The 19,778-nt window shown below is 47.4% G+C and overlaps 2 protein-coding genes across 7 annotated transcripts in view; one reads left to right on the forward strand and one right to left on the reverse strand.

The window, feature by feature from the left end:
* NLRC3 (NLR family CARD domain containing 3) overlaps positions 1-3,648 on the forward strand; it is a 28,224-nt gene extending 24,576 nt beyond the window's left edge. For 2 of the 4 annotated variants that reach the window (XM_088832807.1, XM_055409340.2), the window contains 5 exons: positions 1,195-1,278; positions 1,665-1,748; positions 2,418-2,501; positions 2,888-2,971; positions 3,275-3,648. In XM_088832807.1, the coding sequence (XP_088688933.1) occupies positions 1,195-1,278; positions 1,665-1,748; positions 2,418-2,501; positions 2,888-2,971; positions 3,275-3,365 (427 nt within the window). In that variant the 3' untranslated portion in view covers positions 3,366-3,648. Of the gene's footprint in view, positions 1-1,118; positions 1,279-1,664; positions 1,749-2,417; positions 2,502-2,887; positions 2,972-3,274 lie in introns of all 4 variants that reach the window. The other 2 variants (XM_088832806.1, XM_088832805.1) reach the window with 1 other exon arrangement.
* Positions 3,649-4,635: 987 nt separating this feature from the next.
* Positions 4,636-19,778, reverse strand: part of IFT38 (intraflagellar transport 38) — a 32,879-nt gene continuing 17,736 nt past the window's right edge. The window contains exons 8-14 of one of the 3 annotated variants that reach the window (XM_055409341.2): positions 18,593-18,734; positions 16,646-16,718; positions 15,725-15,802; positions 11,716-11,823; positions 10,523-10,578; positions 10,185-10,241; positions 4,636-7,799 (exon numbers count right to left, since the gene is read on the reverse strand). In XM_055409341.2, the coding sequence (XP_055265316.1) occupies positions 7,653-7,799; positions 10,185-10,241; positions 10,523-10,578; positions 11,716-11,823; positions 15,725-15,802; positions 16,646-16,718; positions 18,593-18,734 (661 nt within the window). In that variant the 3' untranslated portion in view covers positions 4,636-7,652. The other 2 variants (XM_055409344.2, XM_055409343.2) reach the window with 2 other exon arrangements.

A 19,778-nucleotide genomic window follows, 5' to 3' on the forward strand; every position in this document is an offset into this window, starting at 1 on the left:
TCCAATTCCCTTCAAAGTCCTGGAGGCGCCCCCATCTACAGCTCAGATCCCTCTCTTGAGCTTCAGACCCCCGTGTCCACTGCCCACTCCACTTCCCCCTGGGTGGACCCGGTTTCCCTCCCCGACAAGCCTGCTTCTTGGTTCCTCACCATGTGAGGGGTTCTGGCCATCAACTGTGCGAGCTAGAAACATCACCGTCCTTCTCACTTCCCACCGCAGCTCATCTCCAAGTCCTGCCGCTTCCCCTCCCAGCATTCCACCCAGCCCCCTCCACCCGCATGGCCGCTGTCCAGGTGGCTAGCATCACTCACCTGCATCACCACCACAGCCTCCACATCCAGTCCCTCCTCTCACACTGCTGCCAAAGATCTCTCCCAAACATCAATCTATCCCCATCCTGGACAAGTTTAGCTGGCTGCCCAGTGCCTGCAGAGTGAAGTGCAGCCCTGTGTGGCTCCCGCGGCCCTGAAGTTCTGCTTCCTCTGCACCCCTGGGGCCTCACTCCACACCCCAGCAGCTTGACCCAATTCCTCTGGGTTCCTTGGATGTGCCAGGCCCGCCCCCATCTCTCACCTGCAGGCTTGGTCTAGGCCCTATCTCTGCCAAGCAGCCTCTGTGACCACGCTGGGGAGAGCACCTCACACTTGGTGACTCTCATCTCACAGGTTCCCCCACCTGAGTTCCAAGAGGCCAGGATTGGGCTTTCTGGTCCCCAAGGCACTTAAATGTTTGCTAAAATTGTCAATGCAAACTACCCCATCAAACGTGCCAATGTCCACTTGAACTAAACTCTTAGTCATTTATTGCTCCAGGGCCTGCCACTTTCCTCCAATGTGGAAGGAAAAGAGAAAAAAACAAAAAAAGCTGTAAAACACTGACCAGCAAGAATGACTTGAGGACTGAGGGCTTTGATTTTCAGAATGGCTTTGAAAATCACAACAGTTTCTTGTGGACAGTATTTCCATGTGTCCGTCTTGTTTTGCCTAATGGTCTAGACTCATGAAGACTCCAGGCCACTGTGCACAGGCTTAGGCGGCCATGGGGCAGTGGCCACACAGGAGGTGCAATGATCCCCAGAGATCATCTACTATGGGGTGTGTGCTCTGATTTAAATCTAGAAGGTCCAAGCTCAGCACGTCCTGCCAGAGCGTTGGCTCGGGTCCCGTGCACCCAGGGGTCAGGCTCTGCGTTCAGTTTACAGGAGAACGCCATTGGGGACGAAGGTGCCTCTGCGGTGGCCAGCGCGCTGAAGGTGAACACAGCCCTCACTGCTCTCTAGTAAGTCCTGACATGCACAGCTGGCCCTTAGCCATCTTTCCACACTAAACATCTGTTTTTCCCAGGCAAGGCAGGTGGGTTTGACTTTCTTAATATTAGTGATTAGGACATCAGACATCTAAAAAGAACTAGGGGTTCTGGGGGTGTCCCCCAAACTCTCCAGAACACCTGCACTTCCTGTGTCCAGATCTCTGCCTGGCAGCAGTGTGGGCAGGAGATGCAGCATTCTCTGGACACACCACAGGCCAACAACTTTCAGCGCTCTTTCACCAGTTTCGGCCCTAGGTCAAGGGGGTGGAGATGAAGGGTGAATGTGGACGGGGCTGGGCCAGCGGGTGTGCGGGCTGGGGACTGCCCATCTGCACTGACCGCATCTCCTCTTACAGTCTCCAGGTGGCCTCCATTGGGGCTCCGGGGGCTCAGGCACTCGGGGAGGCCCTGGCTGTGAACAGAACCTTGGAGATTCTAGAGTAAGTGTTCCAGTCTCTGGCTACAGCCTCTTGCCCACAAAGTCAAGCTGTTGACTCAGAGTGATCACATATGGAAGGACATGTTCGTGGAAACTCCCAGATCACTTCAACGCCTTCACAGAGATTAAGCAGCCCCAGCCTCTCCAGCCCCCTGTCACCCTCTTTTCCGGGAGGTCACTCGTGGGTCCTCTTCTCCTTGGCCTTGCCCAGACTGAACATGTCCCCAGGCTGTTTACGGGCCCTGGGGAGGGGGCAGTGGCCACTGACCCAGGCTGTGAGAAGATTCGAGCTCCAGCCCGAGCTCTGTGGGGCTCTCGGGCGTATCTGGTCCTCATTGCTCCTGCAGTGTTGGGGTTCCAAGCGCACGTGCACCTCCGGGTGGAGGGCTGCCTCTCTGGTCTCCGCCCCTCTTTCTTTGGAATGAAAATGGAGGACGAGGGCTCCAACAGACCACCAGCTTGGGCTGGCCTCATCCCTCCCCACATCCTGCTCCCCAGAACCAGTCCCTGTTCTGTGCCCAGGAGCGAGGGAGGAGCAACCTCACCCCCACAGCTGCGAGTCCACACGGCCTCCACCCAGGCTCCCTCGCTCACCTAAAGGGGTCCCGGGCTCCCCTCTCAGCTGTCACTGCCTGAGATTGCGCCTCCGGGTTCCCGCCTTTCTCAACAGCTTACGAGGAAACACCATCGAGGTGGCCGGAGCCAAAGCCCTGGCGAACGCTCTCAAGGTCAATTCCAGTCTCCGGAGACTCAAGTGAGTGACTGCACAGATGCACCTGTGCCTCGGGGCAGCCAGCTTCTCTTCTGGACTCCCCCTGTAGCATAATACTTGCTTTCCGCTATAGCTGCTCCCTTCAAAATACAAACAGCTGACACTACAGTCATCATTAGTCAGTACTGTGGATGGGTTTGTTCCCTTTCGCATATTTTGGTGATGTGTCCTCTGTGGCACCTGCACGAGAAAACCTGGCTGCTTGCAGACTTAGGTCTCGGGGTTAAATGCCACTTGGCTGTTGCTATGGCACCTGAGGACCAATGAGGCCCAGACGGGTCCCTCCAAGAGAGTGCCGTGCTGCTTCCTGGGCGTGTCCTTCTGTCCTGAAGGGCTCACTGTGGCATCTCCATCTCTTCTCTGCCTAGTCTTCAAGAGAACTCCTTGGGAATGGAGGGGGCGATATGCGTTGCCACTGCACTGTCTGGAAACCATGGGCTCCGGCACATCAAGTGAGTGAGGCTCAGCGGCACCTGCCCTTTCCCACCAGCTTGGTTCACCCTTAGAAGTGCTTCCAGGTCAGGCCCTGCCTCCCCTCTGAACCTCAGAGCCAGCTGAACCCAGTCCCCCAGTAGCTCTATAGGGAACTCCGTATACAAGGGGGCCATCTGCAGCCTCGTCCATGGGAGGGACAGTGGAAGCACAAGTTTCACCTGGGTTTAGCGTTTCAGGTAGTGACCACCGGCTCCTTACTGATGAGGACCTTCAGGCCTCCAGCCAGTTTCTCAAGCCCTGTCCTGATCCTTCTCTTCCAGTCTCCAGGGAAACCACATTGGAGAGTCTGGTGCCAGGATGATCGCAGAGGCTATCAAGACAAACGCTCCCTTGTGCACTGTGGAAATGTGAGCAAAACAAGTTCCTGGTGGATCCGGTAGACACACAGCTGAAAGCTTTCCAACAAAATGACCATTTCTCAAGGGTGCCTTCCTGAGGTTTGGGATGCTGACCCTCAAGAGTGCTGGTCTCCTGCAAGGAGGCAGGAAAGGTGCTGCCAGGGTCAGTCCAGGCAGGGGAGAGATGGACGCTCCGCTACAGCACGGAGAACAGACGGTCTTCTGCCAAGGGACTCAGGGGTGGGTCTCAGAGCTCAGCAAGAAGCCAGTCAGCGCCTATTTATATCCTGGGGTCTTTAATGTGCCCCTACCTTTTCTTATCATGACCGCCCTGGATAAAATCACTCCCTCACTCTGAAACGAACCGCCGTCTTCAAGCCCATGAAGAGTGTCAATTTGGCATCAGTGACAGAGGGAACATCTTTTTTCAAGAAGAAAAGGCTACAGGAGTATGATCTTTAGAGTCCTATGGAAAAATTAGGAAAAAAATTTTGAAGAGAAAGGAAGGCTTTAATTATAGGTTTCTGGAGCACAGACAAAAAAAGTTCTCCAAGGTTTCTGTCATCTTTCTCCCATTACAAAGTCTCGCAAAGACAGATTACGTCCACTGCATGTCACTTGGAATCTGGCGTGGTGGTTATCAATAGCATGTTAAATATCGATGTCTTCATATTATCTTCCTGCATTAGGTTCCTCAAAGCACTTCTGCATCTACAGCTTCCCGGTGAGAGCAAGACAGCCAAGCTTCCACATGGCATAAACTCCCTCAGATGCCTTTCAGTGTTGGAAGGAAAACTATCCCAAATGAACATCAGGGGTTCTTCAACTACATAACCAAGGAAAATGGTTATGGAAGTTATAATTATCATTTTTAAATTTGAACAGGAACTATTGCTCCAAATGTTTCTTTAAAAATGAGTATCTGGGCAAGAAACATCAGTGGATGATATAACCATGAATGAAATCCTATTAAGGAAGAAAATCATACAATCTCTGAGTATCACCCCACAGAGAGGTATTTACAAAGGCTCCATAAAAATGGAGACATTTTGGGGATTTCCTTGGCATTCCAGAGGTTAACACTCTGCGCTCCCAATGCACGGGGAGTGGGTTAGATCTCTGGTCGAGGAAACTAAGATCCCACAAGCTAAAAAAAAAGAAAATAATATTCTGGTATAATAAATATTTTTTTTAATGGAGACATTTTGCAAATGTCACCTTGTCAAAGTGATGAAACTCCGCATCACTGATGATGGGAAAAATGGATCCCCTGTGCCCCAGTGTGATGGCTGAGAAGGACATGTCACTGATGTACTACTTCTGCCAAAAGTGTTTATCTGAATCTAATCATGAAGGAACAGTCAGACAAAATCCAAATTGAGGGGTATTCTGGGAAAAACTAGCATGACCTCTTAAAAATCATCAACATCATGAAAAATACAAAAAGGCTGGGACTGTTTTATTATTAAAGAGTCTTAACAACTTGAGAGCTTTCATTGGATCCAAGACTAGAGGGGAAAGAATCAGCTATAAATAACATTATTTGGAAAGCGGGGACATTTGCTCATAAGTCTTATATCTTCACTAGACTACTGGTTCTGAAAGGTATCTTTTCTGGGTATAGAATTCCAGAATGATAGTCTTTTCTTTCAGCACTTTCAAGAGATTGCTATACTGTCATCTGGTTTGCACTGTTTCCGGCTGAGTTGAGAAGGTGATGGAGAAGAGTCACAGCAGTCAAATGCTGGAGACAGCTGTGCCTTGCAGAAAACTAGCACTGGAGAAACCTCAGGGGCCAAAATGTGCTCTCCAGGGACCTCAACGCAAGCCACACTAGAACTAGAAGCAGAGCCCCTCCCTCCTTCAAAGTCTCTCAAGCATCCTACTGACCATGCTTAACACGTTGTTGTTGTTCAGTCACCAAGTTGTGTCCAATTCTTTGCGACCCCATAGACTGCAGCACGGCAGACCTCCCTGTCCCTCACCATCTCCCAGAGTTTGCCCAAGTTCATGTCCATTGAATCAGTGATGCCATCCAACCGTCTCATCTTCTCTTGCCTCCTTCTTCTGCCCTCAATCTTTCCCAGCATCGGGGTCTTTTCCAATGAGTCAGTTATTTGCATCAGATGGCCAAAGTACTGGAGCTTCAGCATCAGTCCTTCCAATGAGTATTCAGAGTGGATTCTTTTAGGATTGACTAGTTTGATCTCCTTGCTGTCCAAAGGACTCTCAAGAGTCTTCTCCAGCACCAGTTTGAAAGTGTCAATTCTTCAGCGCCCTGCCTTCTTTTATGGCCCAACTCTCACATACATACAAGACTACTGAAAAGACCACAGCCTTGACTACTTGGACCTTCGTCAGCCAAGTTATGTCTTTGCATTTTAATACAGTCTCGGTTTGTCATAGCTTTCCTTCCAAGGAGACTGACAAGCAACAGCTTCACTAGCATAGAGCAGACCCAAAGGAGACTTTGAAGCTGAGGCAATAAATGGATAACCAACACAATGGGACTCGGGGGGTCACTTTTGTATTCCACATTGGACAAACACGCCCTGTGTCTGCAGGGTCAGCAACGTTTTCCTCTGCAGTGTCTAATCTGCTCTTAATCTCAGTGTGCATAGTTTCCCTCTTGGTTTTTAAACCTCCCATAGCTCGGAAAGTCTAGAGACTTTCCATCTGCCGCATCTCACAGCCTGCTCACGCTTTCCTCTGTTGTCTGAATATATGGAATACAGTCACAATTGTCTGTCCTTTTCCACTAACTGACTGGCATTTCCGGGTCATTTCTTGACTTTTCTTATACCTGGTAATTTTTGATACCAGACATTGAAAACTTTCTCTTGTTGGGGACTGATGATTTTCATATTCCTTAAAATAGTCTTGAGCTTCATTCAGGACACAATTACCTAGAAACAGTTGGACACATCATCTGTGACTTGGGCAGGTCCCATGTTAAAGCCCATCAGAAGAATCACATGAGGGAAACAAATAAATTTTTTGTTTCTTAAAACAGAAGTCAGGTCAGATTCAGCTAAACCATAGCTGTAACATCTAAGAAGATGCAACTTGTGCTTAAAAGCCACGGCTTCCAAGTAGGTTCACGTGACTCCCAACACACTCCCCAGTCAGCTTATCAAAGATGGGATAGCTCAAATTATTGGTGAATTAATTGAACACTGAATGTTTACAAAAAAAGAGTAATCTCTTATGTAAAATTTAGGGAAAGCCAGAAAAAAAAGCAAAGACAGAAATAATTGTCACACAGTCTCCTAAAATGCACACATCCAGTAATAATAATCCATGAACTTTTCTTGAAAAAGTATTTATATGTTGTAGGTACAAATAATTATACTTTCAAATAAAACTGAATGGTATAAAAATATGGTGTAAAATACATTTATTGAGATAAAGAACTTCACAAGTCTTCCAACTTTATAATTGAAAAGTAAACGAAAACTCCTCTGTGCTTGTTCTCTGTATGAACAAAACCAAAGCAGAGCAAAATCCACATACCTGTCACTTCTCGCCTCACAAAAGGGAAATTCTTCTAGTGCTATTCTATTCAATATGGTTTATTTTTAAGTCAGAAACCTGAATACGTACTAACACTTTTCCCTTAATTTCCTCCTTCCGAAGGAGGAACATCAGCTTTCTGAGAGAAAATGAAGTGTGCATGACCTGGAGCATCTCTCTGTTGCCTGATTTTCATGGAAAGCTGGTTTTCATCTGAATTAGCTACTTTCTTTCAGAAAACTTTAGTTAGTAAAATACATTTAAAGCTTGGTATTGTGAATGTGTAGAAGAAGGAAAATAAGACTACAGAGTGAATTAAAGCCTAGACTCAAAACCTGATACAACGTAAATGTCCTGATTGCCCTACAGTTCCTGAAATGAGTCCTGTGCCCAGTTTCAGCCCCAGGTCTGGGACGGTCCCATTGACTTTTAGAGAAAAAGTGTGACACACATAACAGCCAAGACTTATATGGTGTTGGCTGTTATTTTCAAAAGTTTTTGCTCTGTGGATGTGAATCACTAGGAACACATGCATTTCCCAAGTTTTAGGAGATAGAAAAGGCAAAAAAAAAAAAAAAAAAAATCCTCTGTGGGGCTGGCTCTGGTTCTTGTTTAAGCTTTGGAATGTGTGAGCAACACCCAGGAAACTAAACCAGAAACAGGCTTTGCATCATTAACAAGTCCAGCTGGCTTATCCAACAAATCCCTCTTTTCTTCTACCTCCTTAATTTCCCCTTTCCCTACAAATCTGAGGGTTTTAATCTGCCTAGGTCCCTTGGCAAGAAGGTCAGAAGTCACTGTCACTCTCATCCAGGGGCTCAGGTTTCCGGCCTCTCCGACTGGGCTTAGCTGGTGAGAGCGCCATGCTCTCATCCCCCAGATCATCGTCTTCTTCGTCATCCTCCATGTCAATCTCACTGTCCTCCAAGTCTTCCTGCAGGAGAAACAGTGAGCACAGCTGAAGGGCCCCTCCGGTTGCTGATGTCATGTCAGCAGAGACTCTACCTTGCTTTTTCACTAGCAGCTCAATAACCAGCAAAACTGATGCGAAGGGAGAGCTTGGAAGAGAAACAGGTTGTGGGGCATAAGAATAGGGCCAGGGTCTACAGACTGCTGGATGGGATAGTAACACGTACATAAGTGTGTCCTTAAACACCAGCATGCGAGCTGAGGCTGGTGCTGCAGGTGGATTTCCTGCTTCTGTCTCAGGAGCAGCATGGATCTGCTTGTGAAGGCCCAGGCTCCTCCCCAGTACCCCCTGGCACAGCACACAGCCAGGAGGACAGGGGCTTGGAGAGAGGCAGGGTGGCTTGCGTTGGCTTTGGGATGGAAAGCCACTCAGGAAACAGGTGAAAGGAGCAAACTAAAACAAACATTGTCTCTCTCTCATCATCTGGATAAGGGTCACCAACTCAGCCAGCTTTTTCAAATTGCAGGTCCTGTACCCCTGGGGAAACCAGAATGGTCGGTCACTTTATACAGACCATTCCCACCAATGCACAATCTCCCTCTGTTTAAAAACATAAAACACCCTAACACGTAACCCAGCCTCCTTCGCAGCTACTCGTCCTGCTCTCCCGTGGCCTCACAGCAAACCCCTGAGCGAGTTCTGAGATCACACAGACCCTGCTCTCTGCCCTCTCAGCACCCTCCAGCCACGCTCTCCCATCGAGGCCCCCTAAGACTGAAACAGTCAATGGACTCAGATCCTACAGGTAATTAGTTCTCCATTCCTGACCTGAACACCAGACTGCTCCTCCCCCGAGACCCTCTTCTGTTCTCGCCCCCTCACTCTAGAATCTCAGTCGAGTGTGCAGGCCCATTCTCCCTCCCTGACCGCTGTGATACAGAGTTGGCTCAGGCCTCTGCTCTTCCTCTCTACTTCCCTCCCCAAGCAATCATGTCCCCCCTCATGATGGTCTTAGGGAGGTTCCCCCAAAAGCAGTCTCCAGCTCAGACCTTAAGTCCAGACCTGAATACAACTGGCTTCTCAGCACTAGCACGTGGGCGCCGAGCAGGCGACTGGCCCTGAGGATGGCCAAGCCAGACCTCTGTCTGCCCTCCAGGCCCCGTCCTGAGGCCTGCCTCCCTTGGGAAATGAAAACTACACTTTCAGCCAATGAAGCCACAACCAGGGCATTTCTAACACTTCATGTCCAATTAACGAAACCTGATGGCTCTAACCTTAGAAACATCACTTCGCAACAGTCTGCTGCTACTGCCCCTCTCACTTCTGAATCAGACCCCTGCAAACGCCCTCCACCCAATTCCTCACAGCCCTCCCAAGCACAACCCTCCCCCTACCACTCAGGCAGAACCCTCAGCCCTGTCACTCTTTTCCCTGAACCTGTTTTATTTTTCTTACCATGATGACCTCTGATGTATCTGCTTGATGACCAATAGAATATAAGCCTCATGGAGGCAGGGGATTGGTTCTGTTCACTGCTGTATTCCCCAACCCCTAATGGTGCCTGGGATGTAACCAGCACTCAACAAGGACCTGGCAAGTAAATGAGTGAACAGGTGAAGGACAGACCCAAGGTGTTGCATGGAAACAGCCTCCTTGAAATTAATAAGCAGCAATAGGCACAGAGGAGACTTTAAACTACAAATAAGGTGATCACTCAGAAAAGTAAAAAGCTATATCAATGATCAAGCAAATCACAGGAAGAGGGGCCAGACAGTGCTCCCCAGGCCACACTGCTGGGACCCAATCAGTGGATCTTTTGTAGAAGAGTATCTGCCTAGGCTCCGTGTGAGGGTGCTAGTGCCATGCTCCAGACACATGCGGCATTCACCTGGATGGAAGGTCTCTGACTCCATCAATCCAATCACCCTTCACCTCTTGGGCCTCACAGTCCTGCCAGGGACTCAACAAAGAAGCAGGTCTAGAGCAGTGAACGGTGCAGCCCCAACAACCGGAACCCATTCCGCTGGCCCCCAGTCAGTTATTCATTCAACAACACTGAGGGCGCTGGCAGCCTGATGTCACAGCCTCTCTGGGCCCTGGTCTCGGGAGAGCCTGCCTTCTATGTCCCCTCCCAAGAATGGAGCTGGTCTTGACCCCAGCCCTCAACAGCAGCCCTTCTTGTCTAGGATACGGTTCAGAGGCCTGACAACCTTTCCTGTCTCTTGGCTCAGCATCCACCCCCTCCTCCTCATTAACACAGGGACCTTTAGGTAACTCCACCACCCACTGTGGTAACCACGTAAGTGGCTTCCTGCCCTGGACACCAGGCGTCACTCTTGCGGGAGGTTCTCTGCTGGCCCTGGGCAGCTCACAAACACACGAATGGATGAGGTGAAAAAGAAAACCAACCTGCTTCTTGGAGCTGGAAGTCTTGCATTTACCTAAGAGAGCTGGTGCTGCTTCCATCTTTGGAAAGCAAGAATGGAAAGAACAATGAGAAGGAAAAAACAAAAATAGGGCAAGCATGTTCATTTGAAGAGAAAAGAAATGAGCCATCAACAAGCAAAGACGAGAGGTCAGCTCCCTGGGAGGCCAAGCTCTGCCACAGACCCAGCAACGTGCCAGGTTGAGAAGCAGCTCTTTATACTAAACTGGTGAGATACACTCAGCTCCTTGGTCAACCTAGTCTACGAGGCTGGCCCAGGACCACCAAGACCAGGGCTGCTCAAGGGGCTGGCAGGACTCACGTCATCATCCGTGTCTCCACCCTGCATCGTGCCCACGACGCGCTTGCTGGGCTGTCCTGAGAAACAGAGATGTGTGAAAAGAGCATGAGAACCTCGTGAGGCAAGGCAGGAAGTAGGCACCGAGACCTGCTTTCCTTTAGGGAAGCGGGAGAAGCATTCACACTAAAAAGTTGGCTTAGGGAGCATCCGGCTGCTCAGAAGTGTACCAGTGACAGAGCTTCTGCATTTCCACTTTGGGAAAGAGGAAAAAGGCCATGCAATCTGAGCACGAGTCGTGGATCGGAAAAATAAACGTGCATCCTACAAACGTCCCGGGGAAAAAAAATCACTGAACCCCGTCACTAGACTGCGTGGACGCGTGCACTCTCTGCTGAGAGACACGCTCTCACTCTGTGAGCCAGTGTCACTTTACTGGGATCCACATCTGGGCTTCATAAAGTAAAAACAAAAGTAAGTATCACTCTGATTTATCCTTCAAAACAGCTTCATTACCAAAGTGGTTCTCCACTCCTCCTCTAGAAGTCAATGTCATCTACGGGTGACTTCTGCAAAAACTCAAGAGCCATCCCTCCCACGTAGAGGCGGAGAGCGGCACTTCCCTGAGGGCTGAGAAAGGCCCCCGGTGATGTGTGTGTGTGATGTGTATATTTATGTGGGTTTGCATGTGCAGAAAAGCAATTTAGAAGGACCCAGCCCCAAGCCACAACCCCTGTAGGGTAGGGAGTGGGATATGAGGAAGGTCTCAGGGAAGCACTCACATTCACTCCACGTTATTTTACTGCTTGAATCTTTTGCAGTGAGAAGGCAGAAACTAAAAACAGTTTTTAACAGCAGAGATGCTCACGTAGGTCCCTTATCTGTACATTAATTCTCTGACCATAAAGGATGTAATTGCACTGAGACCAATTTGGACCCAAAAAGGAAAGAATTCAGCTCCTCAGTGGAAGCAGTATGTTCCGTGGCCTCTGTGAGAAGCACCAAACTACAACAAATCTGGCTCTTCTTGGGGCCAAAGGTAAGCGTATCAGTAGCAAAGATGCCCAACCACTAGGCAGGTTAAGAGCAAAATCCTGATAAACAACAGGGCAGGGTGCTTACGGGCCTGGAAACCCAGCAGCCCTGACTGCAGTCCAGCTGCAGTCTCCTGGGCCTGGGGGCAGGGCAGGGGGGGTGAGCGACCGAGGCTGGGGTACCTTGCATGAGCACCTCCATGGCCGTCCGCAGCTTGGACAGCCGTCTCTCTTCCAGTTCACTGTCAGATTCATCGTCCTCCTGGATGTCAATGTCAGAGTCATCATTACCTGGCAGGGACACAAGGAGGCAAAACAAAAGGGCAGCTCCATCATTCCCTCCAAAACAGCCCCTGTCCAGTGAGGCTCTTGTGAAGAGCCATCTGTGCTGCTAGGCTTTTCCTGGGATGCATCTGATCCTACAAGTCTCTTGAGAATTGCCTACAGCTCCTTAGGGAAGGGTTCATGCAGACAAGGACAGGCTAGTTTTTTTAAAAAAGTGTTTTTCCAAAATGAGAAAAAAGTGGGTCAGTTATATCAGAAACACTATTCCAGCATGTAAAACTAAAACACTGACAGCCAGCTCTCAAGGGAGTTGGAAGTTCTCTGTTAGTTTGGGGGTAGCGGAGAACCATTCTCGGTTCAGCAAAACAAGCCTGGAGGCAAGAAGGAGGCGGGTCAGGAAGGGCCTGAGTGGCTGCCTGGGACAAATGACTGCCTGGTAACAGGCAATGAAAACTGGGGCCCGTGATATTCTTAACTGGAGAAAATTCACTACAAAGATAAAGAGAGGTAGTTCTCAGTGCAACAGCCTTTTACATTAATTTCCTAAACACCCCTCTGGAGTCTTGCGCAGGTCGAACATTTCCTGTAAACCTACAGGAGTTTCCACAGTGGGGAGGAAAAGACGTCACTGCCCAGCCAGACTTCTTTGTGCCCAGAGAGTGGCAGAGGTTTCAGAAGGATGGAACTGGAAGAATGCAGTTGCTGTTCTGATCACTGACTCTTAAGACATTTTGGAAGTAGAGTCGCTGTTCCTCTATGATAATGCTTTGCTTATTAGCCTCTGCCATAGACAGTGATGACACGGCGGCTGCATCTGGGTGGGCTCTGAGGAAACCCTCTCTGCTTCCATCCACCCTGGAGGAGAGCGCTGTGCTCTACAGCACGGAGGCCAGAGCCAGCAGCTGTAGAAAGTGTCAGTAAGAGAATCCTGAGAGGACCTCAGCACAATCGATCTAAAAACTACCCCCTTATAAAAGCCATTACAGAGAATGGGATTAGATATTAACACAAATTAATGACCGTAAAGTGAAATCACTCTTCAGATGAGTTCACTTTTTACTTCCTCCAGAAAAAATCTGACATTTAAGTCTTCACCCCATGCAATAAAAAGCAAGTGATACCATGAATTTTAACCCAACATTAAAACAAGTACCTCAGACTCAGTATGATTTCTTCTGACAACTTGCAGCAACGGACTGAGGGTCAAGCACGTAAGTTAATAGTGCTAACACAAAAATCACTGAAGTCAAGTTGTCAGAGACACATTAATATGAGTACAGCCAACAAGTGTGCTGGGAAGATTCACCAGGGAAAGAACAGACTTTGCTGCTGGGACAAGTAGACAGCCACGTGCAAAAGAATGAAGCTGGACCCCTACCTCACACCACACACAAAGGATTAACCTGAAATGGGTCAGAGATCTAAATGTAAGAATTAAAATGATAAAACACCTAAGAAAAAATACATGGGTAAATCTTGGTGACCTGGAATTTGGCAGTTTCTCAAACATGTCACTAAAAGCACAGCAATAAAAGAAAAAAAAAGTTAATAAATTGGACTTGATTAAAACTCTGTAACAACAAAGGACATCATCTAGAAAGTGAATGACAGAAAATATCCGCAAATCACATAAGGGTCTACTATCTAGAACATATAACTCAATAATAAAAAGATAACCCGGGGACTTCCTTTGTGGTCCAGTGGTTAAGACTCAGTGCTCCCAATGTAAGGGGCCTGGGCTCAATCCGTGGTCAGGGAACTAGATCCCACATGCCACAATCAAGACCCAGTGCAGCCAAATAAAAAAATAAAAATAAACATTAAAAAAAAAGATAACCCAATTTAAAAATGTGCGAAGGTCTAGAATAGATCTCTCCAAAGAAGATATACAGACAGCCAAAAGCAGACAAAAAGATGCTCCATTTCATTAGCTATTTCAGAGAAACTCAAATCCAAACCCCAGTGATTAAACTATAGGCAGTTTTTTTTATAGGTTTCTTTTAGATAAGCACTGTCCAACAGAAATATGCCAGCCCCAGATGCAATTTAAAATTTTCCAGTAAGTACATTAAAGTAAAAGGAACAGGTGAATTAATTTCAATAATGTTCTATTTAACACAATATACCTAAAATGTCATTTCAGTAAGTAACCAACATAAAAAATAGTTAATGAGTAATTTTACTTTCCTTTTATACAGTCTTCAAAATCTGGTGTGTATTTGCTAACAGTGCATCTCAATTTGGCCTAGCCACATCAAGCACTCAAGAACACCAGCTTGTGGCCAGGAACAGCTGGGACTTCAGGACAGGGAGCTCCCTCGGCGCCTCCTCCATCGCTGGGCGATGCGGCAGGCACCCGGCCAGTGTGCGTGACATGCATGAATATCTACTCTCCACTCCATGACAGGGCTACTCAGTTGCGTTCAAGACATTCCTGGGTCATTTTATAAAGTCAAAGGAGGCCTTCAGTTCCTAATGCTACAGTGCTTGAATTCTACAGAGGATTCAATTAGACACTTAACCACCAGCAACAAGGTTTAAGACACTGGTGGGGAGATGAAGAGTCGCCCTTGACTTTTATTACCGGGCATCTGAACAAAGTACTTAGTCTTTTTAATCTCTGGGGCCTGTGGCACTTTTCCATCTCTAATTACTCAGCCATTCTCTTCCTCAAACCCCTCACAACAAACCCCAAAGCCAAATCTGAGGTGACTTCATTTCTTGCTTAACAGAGAAAACGGTCTCCATTGGATGTGAGCCCTCAAGCACACGACCCACCTTCTAGCTCATTGAACTGCTCAGCTTGAGCCCTGTGTGTTCATATGCTTCCTTGCTTAGCGAAACTCACCCCTGACCCTAGGCTCTGGTTGCCAGCCTTTCTGGACTTTCCCTCTCTGGTAGCTCCCATCTTCCCAGCTCCTCTGATTTATTCTTTGCTTAAACAGAGTCTCCTCAAGGTCTCCCCTGACTCCTCTTTACAACTGCAATTCCATGACCCCCTCCCTATGTCCTGACCTGCTCCACTTCCCCCAGTGGCATTTTTCACCTTCCACAAAGAGCTTGCTTGTTTGTTCCCAAGCATGTCGCCAGCCCATCAATTCATTAAGGCAAGGATCCCCATTTACTGTCCACTGAAACATCCTCAGCACCCAGAACCTATACTCAATAATGCTTTGTTGCATTCAATCAGCTACCCACAGAGTAGCCTGAACAAAATGATCTCTTCCAGATCTTGGATTTTTCTCATCCTCACCTCTGATTCAAGTCTATGTACTATTACACTGTTCTGTTCAGAGGACTTTCTCACAGATAGATAGAAGTTCAGGAAGTCTTCCTTTCTACCCCTCCTCATTTATATCCCTAGTGGCTCAGATGGTAAAGAATCCACCTCCAATGCAGGAGACCTGGGTTCAATCCCTGGGTCAGGAAGATCCCTGGAGAAGGGAATGACTACCCACTCCAGTATCCTTGCCTGGAGAATTCCATGGACGGAGGAGCCTGCCAGGCTACAGTCCATGGGGTTGTAAAGAGTTAGATACGACTGAGTGACTAACACTTTCACTTTCCACTATGGGCAATGTTCCCACATGTGTAGAAAAGCAAAGACAGACAGGGAAGCTTAAGTAGCTCAGGATAAGCAGAACTGAGAATGGTGCTTCATAACTTATTTCCCTAACTTCTTTGCTCACCACAAGCTAATTAAGCATTACCCTTCATTAGGCTGGTTTAAACTGAAAATTACTTTTCCAGAAACACTAAATCACACATAGAATCTCTTTCATAAGATCCCAAACGTATGGATCACAAACTTAAGGTGCTGAGTTCAGAAGAATAAAGCAGGCTCAGTGAGAAAGGTCTCGATGTGCGGTCCAGGGCAGAGTGGGATGCAGGGGAACCAGGCTCTTACCTGTGCCAGGCCTCTCGGAGGGGGACACACTCCACGCAGGCTTATCATCGAGGGCCGCGTCAGGCACTCCTGGCTGACCTGGAACCATAAAGGCAAGCGGCTGCTTTGGCTAGAGAGACCCATGGCATTTGCTAAGCTCACCCCTATAGGATTCCCCAGCAGTCCCTATGCTCCTTCCAGACAGAGTTTCCTAAGATTCAGGAGGAGAGGCACAGAACAAGTACAGCAGCAAAGAGATACAGAAGGAAAAGACAGAGAGAGGGCACGCACGCCTGCTGTCCTGGGGACACTTCCTGCGAGCACACAAGAGAGACCATCACAAGAGAAGAGAAACAAGTGAGAAGAGAGTCTTGGAGACGCAGCCGCCAATCCCACACGACGACCAGGTGCTGCTGCTGCCCCCAGGGCTGACCTGACACCCCAGTGAAGTTTGTGGATGAAGTGGGCTGACCAGCCTCGGGGACGACTCCTTCCAAGAATCTAGGTTACATGTAGGTCGCCCCCATTTCTCTGCAGGTGAGAGCCTAGACAAAGGACTCTGGGGTGTGGTGGGGGACTACCTTCAAGCAGATGAACTTGTACCTCATCACAATACTTGCTGACCCTCAGTTTGCCCTAAAATAAGGAAACCTACAGACTGCTGAAAACAAGATTTGATTTCTTCTATAGTTATATATAACTCCAACTAACAACTACCATTTAAATAGGGGAAAATAAGATTTCAGTTGGCATGAAAACCAAATGTGCTTTAAATGGTATGTAATTTTTAACACACTCTCTTAAGCTCCTGAATTAAAATGGTGCTGATATAAAAGTTGTGAGAAAATCACCTTCTGAAAAAATAAAATGTGCGTGTTAAGTTTTCCAAGGCTGAAAACACTAGTCCAGAAAAAGCACATCTGTTTAAACCTGTGGACTTACTTCCGCTCTTGAGCAGACGTTTTCCTTCCTCCTTGAGCTTGTTCTGCATCAGACGGAGAGTGTTCTCAGTTTCCTGTGGAGCAGGAGAGACAAGAGCCAGGAGAAAGGACCCCTTTGGACTGTTGTATTCTTCTTTACCACGTAAGTACTGCTAGACTTGTGACGCAGAAGCAGAAAAGACCGAGCTACAGGAAGGGGAGGAAAACTGACACTGCAGAGGAAACCTGATGCCCCTTCTCCGTCATCACCCCGGGAGCCGGATCAAAGTGGGGGGCTCCCAGAAAGGACACATTTGGCCAAGACGGGCCTGACCGGCCTCCAAACCCACACTCCTTCCATCACACCTAACTACCTCTGAAGAAAAGTGACGACACAACGAAATGTCTGCCACCCGTACTGGTGTGGGATGTGGACACGGAAACAGATGCATCAACTTGGGCCTTTTGCTAATAAAATAAAGCAGGAACTTTACCATTTTCCTCCCCTGCACAATTCTAGTCTGAGAGGTGCTAAATGATGGAAGTGATCAAATAGGAAAAGAAAGAAAGAAATACTCATCTTAATTCCTAGGATATTTTTTTAAAAAGCCAATACTTGAGTTAGGTTATAAAATGTGACTCTGATTATTCTCAAGAGAAGATGGGAGAGGAAATCGGCTTTAAAAAAGGTGCTGTCGTTCTAAACATTACAAAGGAAGCAGTGTTCCACGATGAGAGATTCTGAGGGGCCAGGTACCAGAAGCCCAGGAGCAGGTATGAGCCAGCAGGCGCTCCCGAAAGGACGGTGGGCAGGGAGGGCCCCTCAGGAGTCCCCCCGGCTGCCCACTAGCATCCTGAGGCACGCTCTTCCTTACGTTCTCCAAACCCAGGGTTGGCCCAGAGACAGTACAAAACGGTCAGCTTATTTTCAGCGTCTCTTTACTGCTCTTTCCCAGATGCTCAGTGTTTAAGACTTCCAGAACCCCAGAGGTTTTTCATTGCCCTCAAAATGTGCCTGTCCTGGGTCCCCCGTTCCTGCCTCTGCCATAAAGCAAGAGTGGCAACAGGTTCCCTGTCCAGATAAACATGTCCAGATGAAGGTGATAAGCCACTCACAGCCAGTTCTCCTGGACAACTAAGTAGCGTCACCTAATTCAAATGTCCAAGTTTGTAAGAAGGCAAGGATGACCTTTATACTAAAAGTTGTCAAAGACAGCAGGGGAAAGGGAGGTTGCAGACCCAGTTTCACTGTGAACATAGATTCCAAATGATGATTCTTGGGTTAAGGAGAAATATTCTTAGGGGATAAGAACTTTTCAAAATGAAATCAATCCAACTTCCTTAGTTCTGATTCCGTATTTCTCAACTGATGCTGGGACCTGAAATACTCTTTCATAAATGACTTTACACACTGGGATGAAAGGAACCTGTAAAACAACTGGTCAGGTTCAAGGTCATACCTATTTCTCACAATACTCAATAAACTACAATTCTTTATAAAGCAGTTTCTGAAAAGCCAGTCTAGATGATTCAATTAACCAGGGCTTGAAAATCTTTCAGTGAATTAACCAAGCAAGTTTTTAGATCTGTTCTCAGGATATGTTATATAATTTGTGGGACCCAGTGCAAAATAAAATGCAGTTTACAATTACTAAGAATTTCAAGACAAGACAGCATTAAAGCCAGCCCAGGAATTTCTAAGCCTGCAGTTATACCCAACTGCCCAGGTCATGTGGTGGCCCTGTCTGTAGCCCTGACTAACCAAACCTGCCATCAAAAACCTGACAACTTTTGAGTCCAGGCTATACAACCAGGAAAACAGAAGAACCACAAGAGCCTGATCAGGGAGGAAAAACACTCATCCGATATTCTTTTTCACGATGCTCTTTATAAAACGGCAAGTCAGCAAGTACAAAGCAACACACCAGAACCGAACCAAAGGTCTGTGCAGAAGGGACTCGGCACTCACCTCAAACCTCTCCTGCTCCATCCTGTGATGATCCTCCAGCTGCTGCTCCAGATAAGCCAGATTCCGAAACTTCTCTAGATAAATTTCATACTGCTTCTGTAATTCCTCCTCAATCTTCTCATATTCATCCATAAACGCTGGCCTAAAACAACAAAATGAAAAAGAAAAAAAAAAACACGTAAAGATTAACCAATACAAAAACATACAGTAGTCTGAAATTGGTATTCAGAGCTCCAGATTCCATCCTGGCTTTCTCTGGAAAGCCTTTAACTGGGGGAGGTTCTTCATTCTTATAACAAAGCTAATTTCTCCTCTTCTCTTCCCTCCCCACAAAAGATACATTTAATCAAAAATTAAGATGGGCTCTTTGTAAAAGCTAGAAAAAAATCCTGAAAGTACTAAGAATAAAATCAAAATGATGCCTAATTTCATTACTAGGTGTTGCTGCTGCTGCTGCTGCTAAGTCACTTCAGTCGTGTCCGACTCTGTGTGACCCCATAGACGGAAGCCCACCAGGCTCCCCCGTCCCTGGGATTCTCCAGGCAAGAACACTGGAGTGGGTTGCCATTTCCTTCTCCAGGTGTTACCACTTAATATTTGACATTCATCCTTCCAGACGTTTTGGTGCATAGGTATGTACAGGAATGCATTTCTTTTTAACAAACATTAAGTATATTATCTTAAATGAAGCTCTGGGGTCTTTTTTTGTCACTCAGTACGGCACAGATTTCAATACAGAGTTAAAAAATTAATCACAAACTGTATACATCTCTAAAAATCAATAAATTAAATGTATGCATTATCTTGTACGTGCATGCTAAATTACTTTAGGCGTGTCTGACTCCTTGCAACCCCATGGACTGTAGCCCGCCAGGCTCCTCGGTCCATGGGATTCTCCAGGCAAGAATACTGGAGTGGGTTACCATTCCCTCCTCCAGGGGATCTTCCTGACCCAGGGATCGAACCCATGTCTCTCAGTCTCCTGCATTGACAGGAGGGTTCTTTACTACTAGTGCCACCTGAGAAGCCCCATGCATTAACTTCAGTTCAGTTCAGTTGCTCAGTTGTGTCCGACTCTTTGCAACTCTATTAATCACAGCACGCCAGGCCTCCCTGTCCATCACCAACTCCCGTAGTTCACTCAAACTCATGTCCATTGAGTCGGTGATGCCATCCAGCCATCTCA

Source organism: Moschus berezovskii, chromosome 27 (assembly GCF_049115385.1).
Source record: "Moschus berezovskii isolate FMDL1 chromosome 27, NW_MosBer_1.0, whole genome shotgun sequence".
Taxonomy (NCBI): domain Eukaryota; kingdom Metazoa; phylum Chordata; class Mammalia; order Artiodactyla; family Moschidae; genus Moschus; species Moschus berezovskii.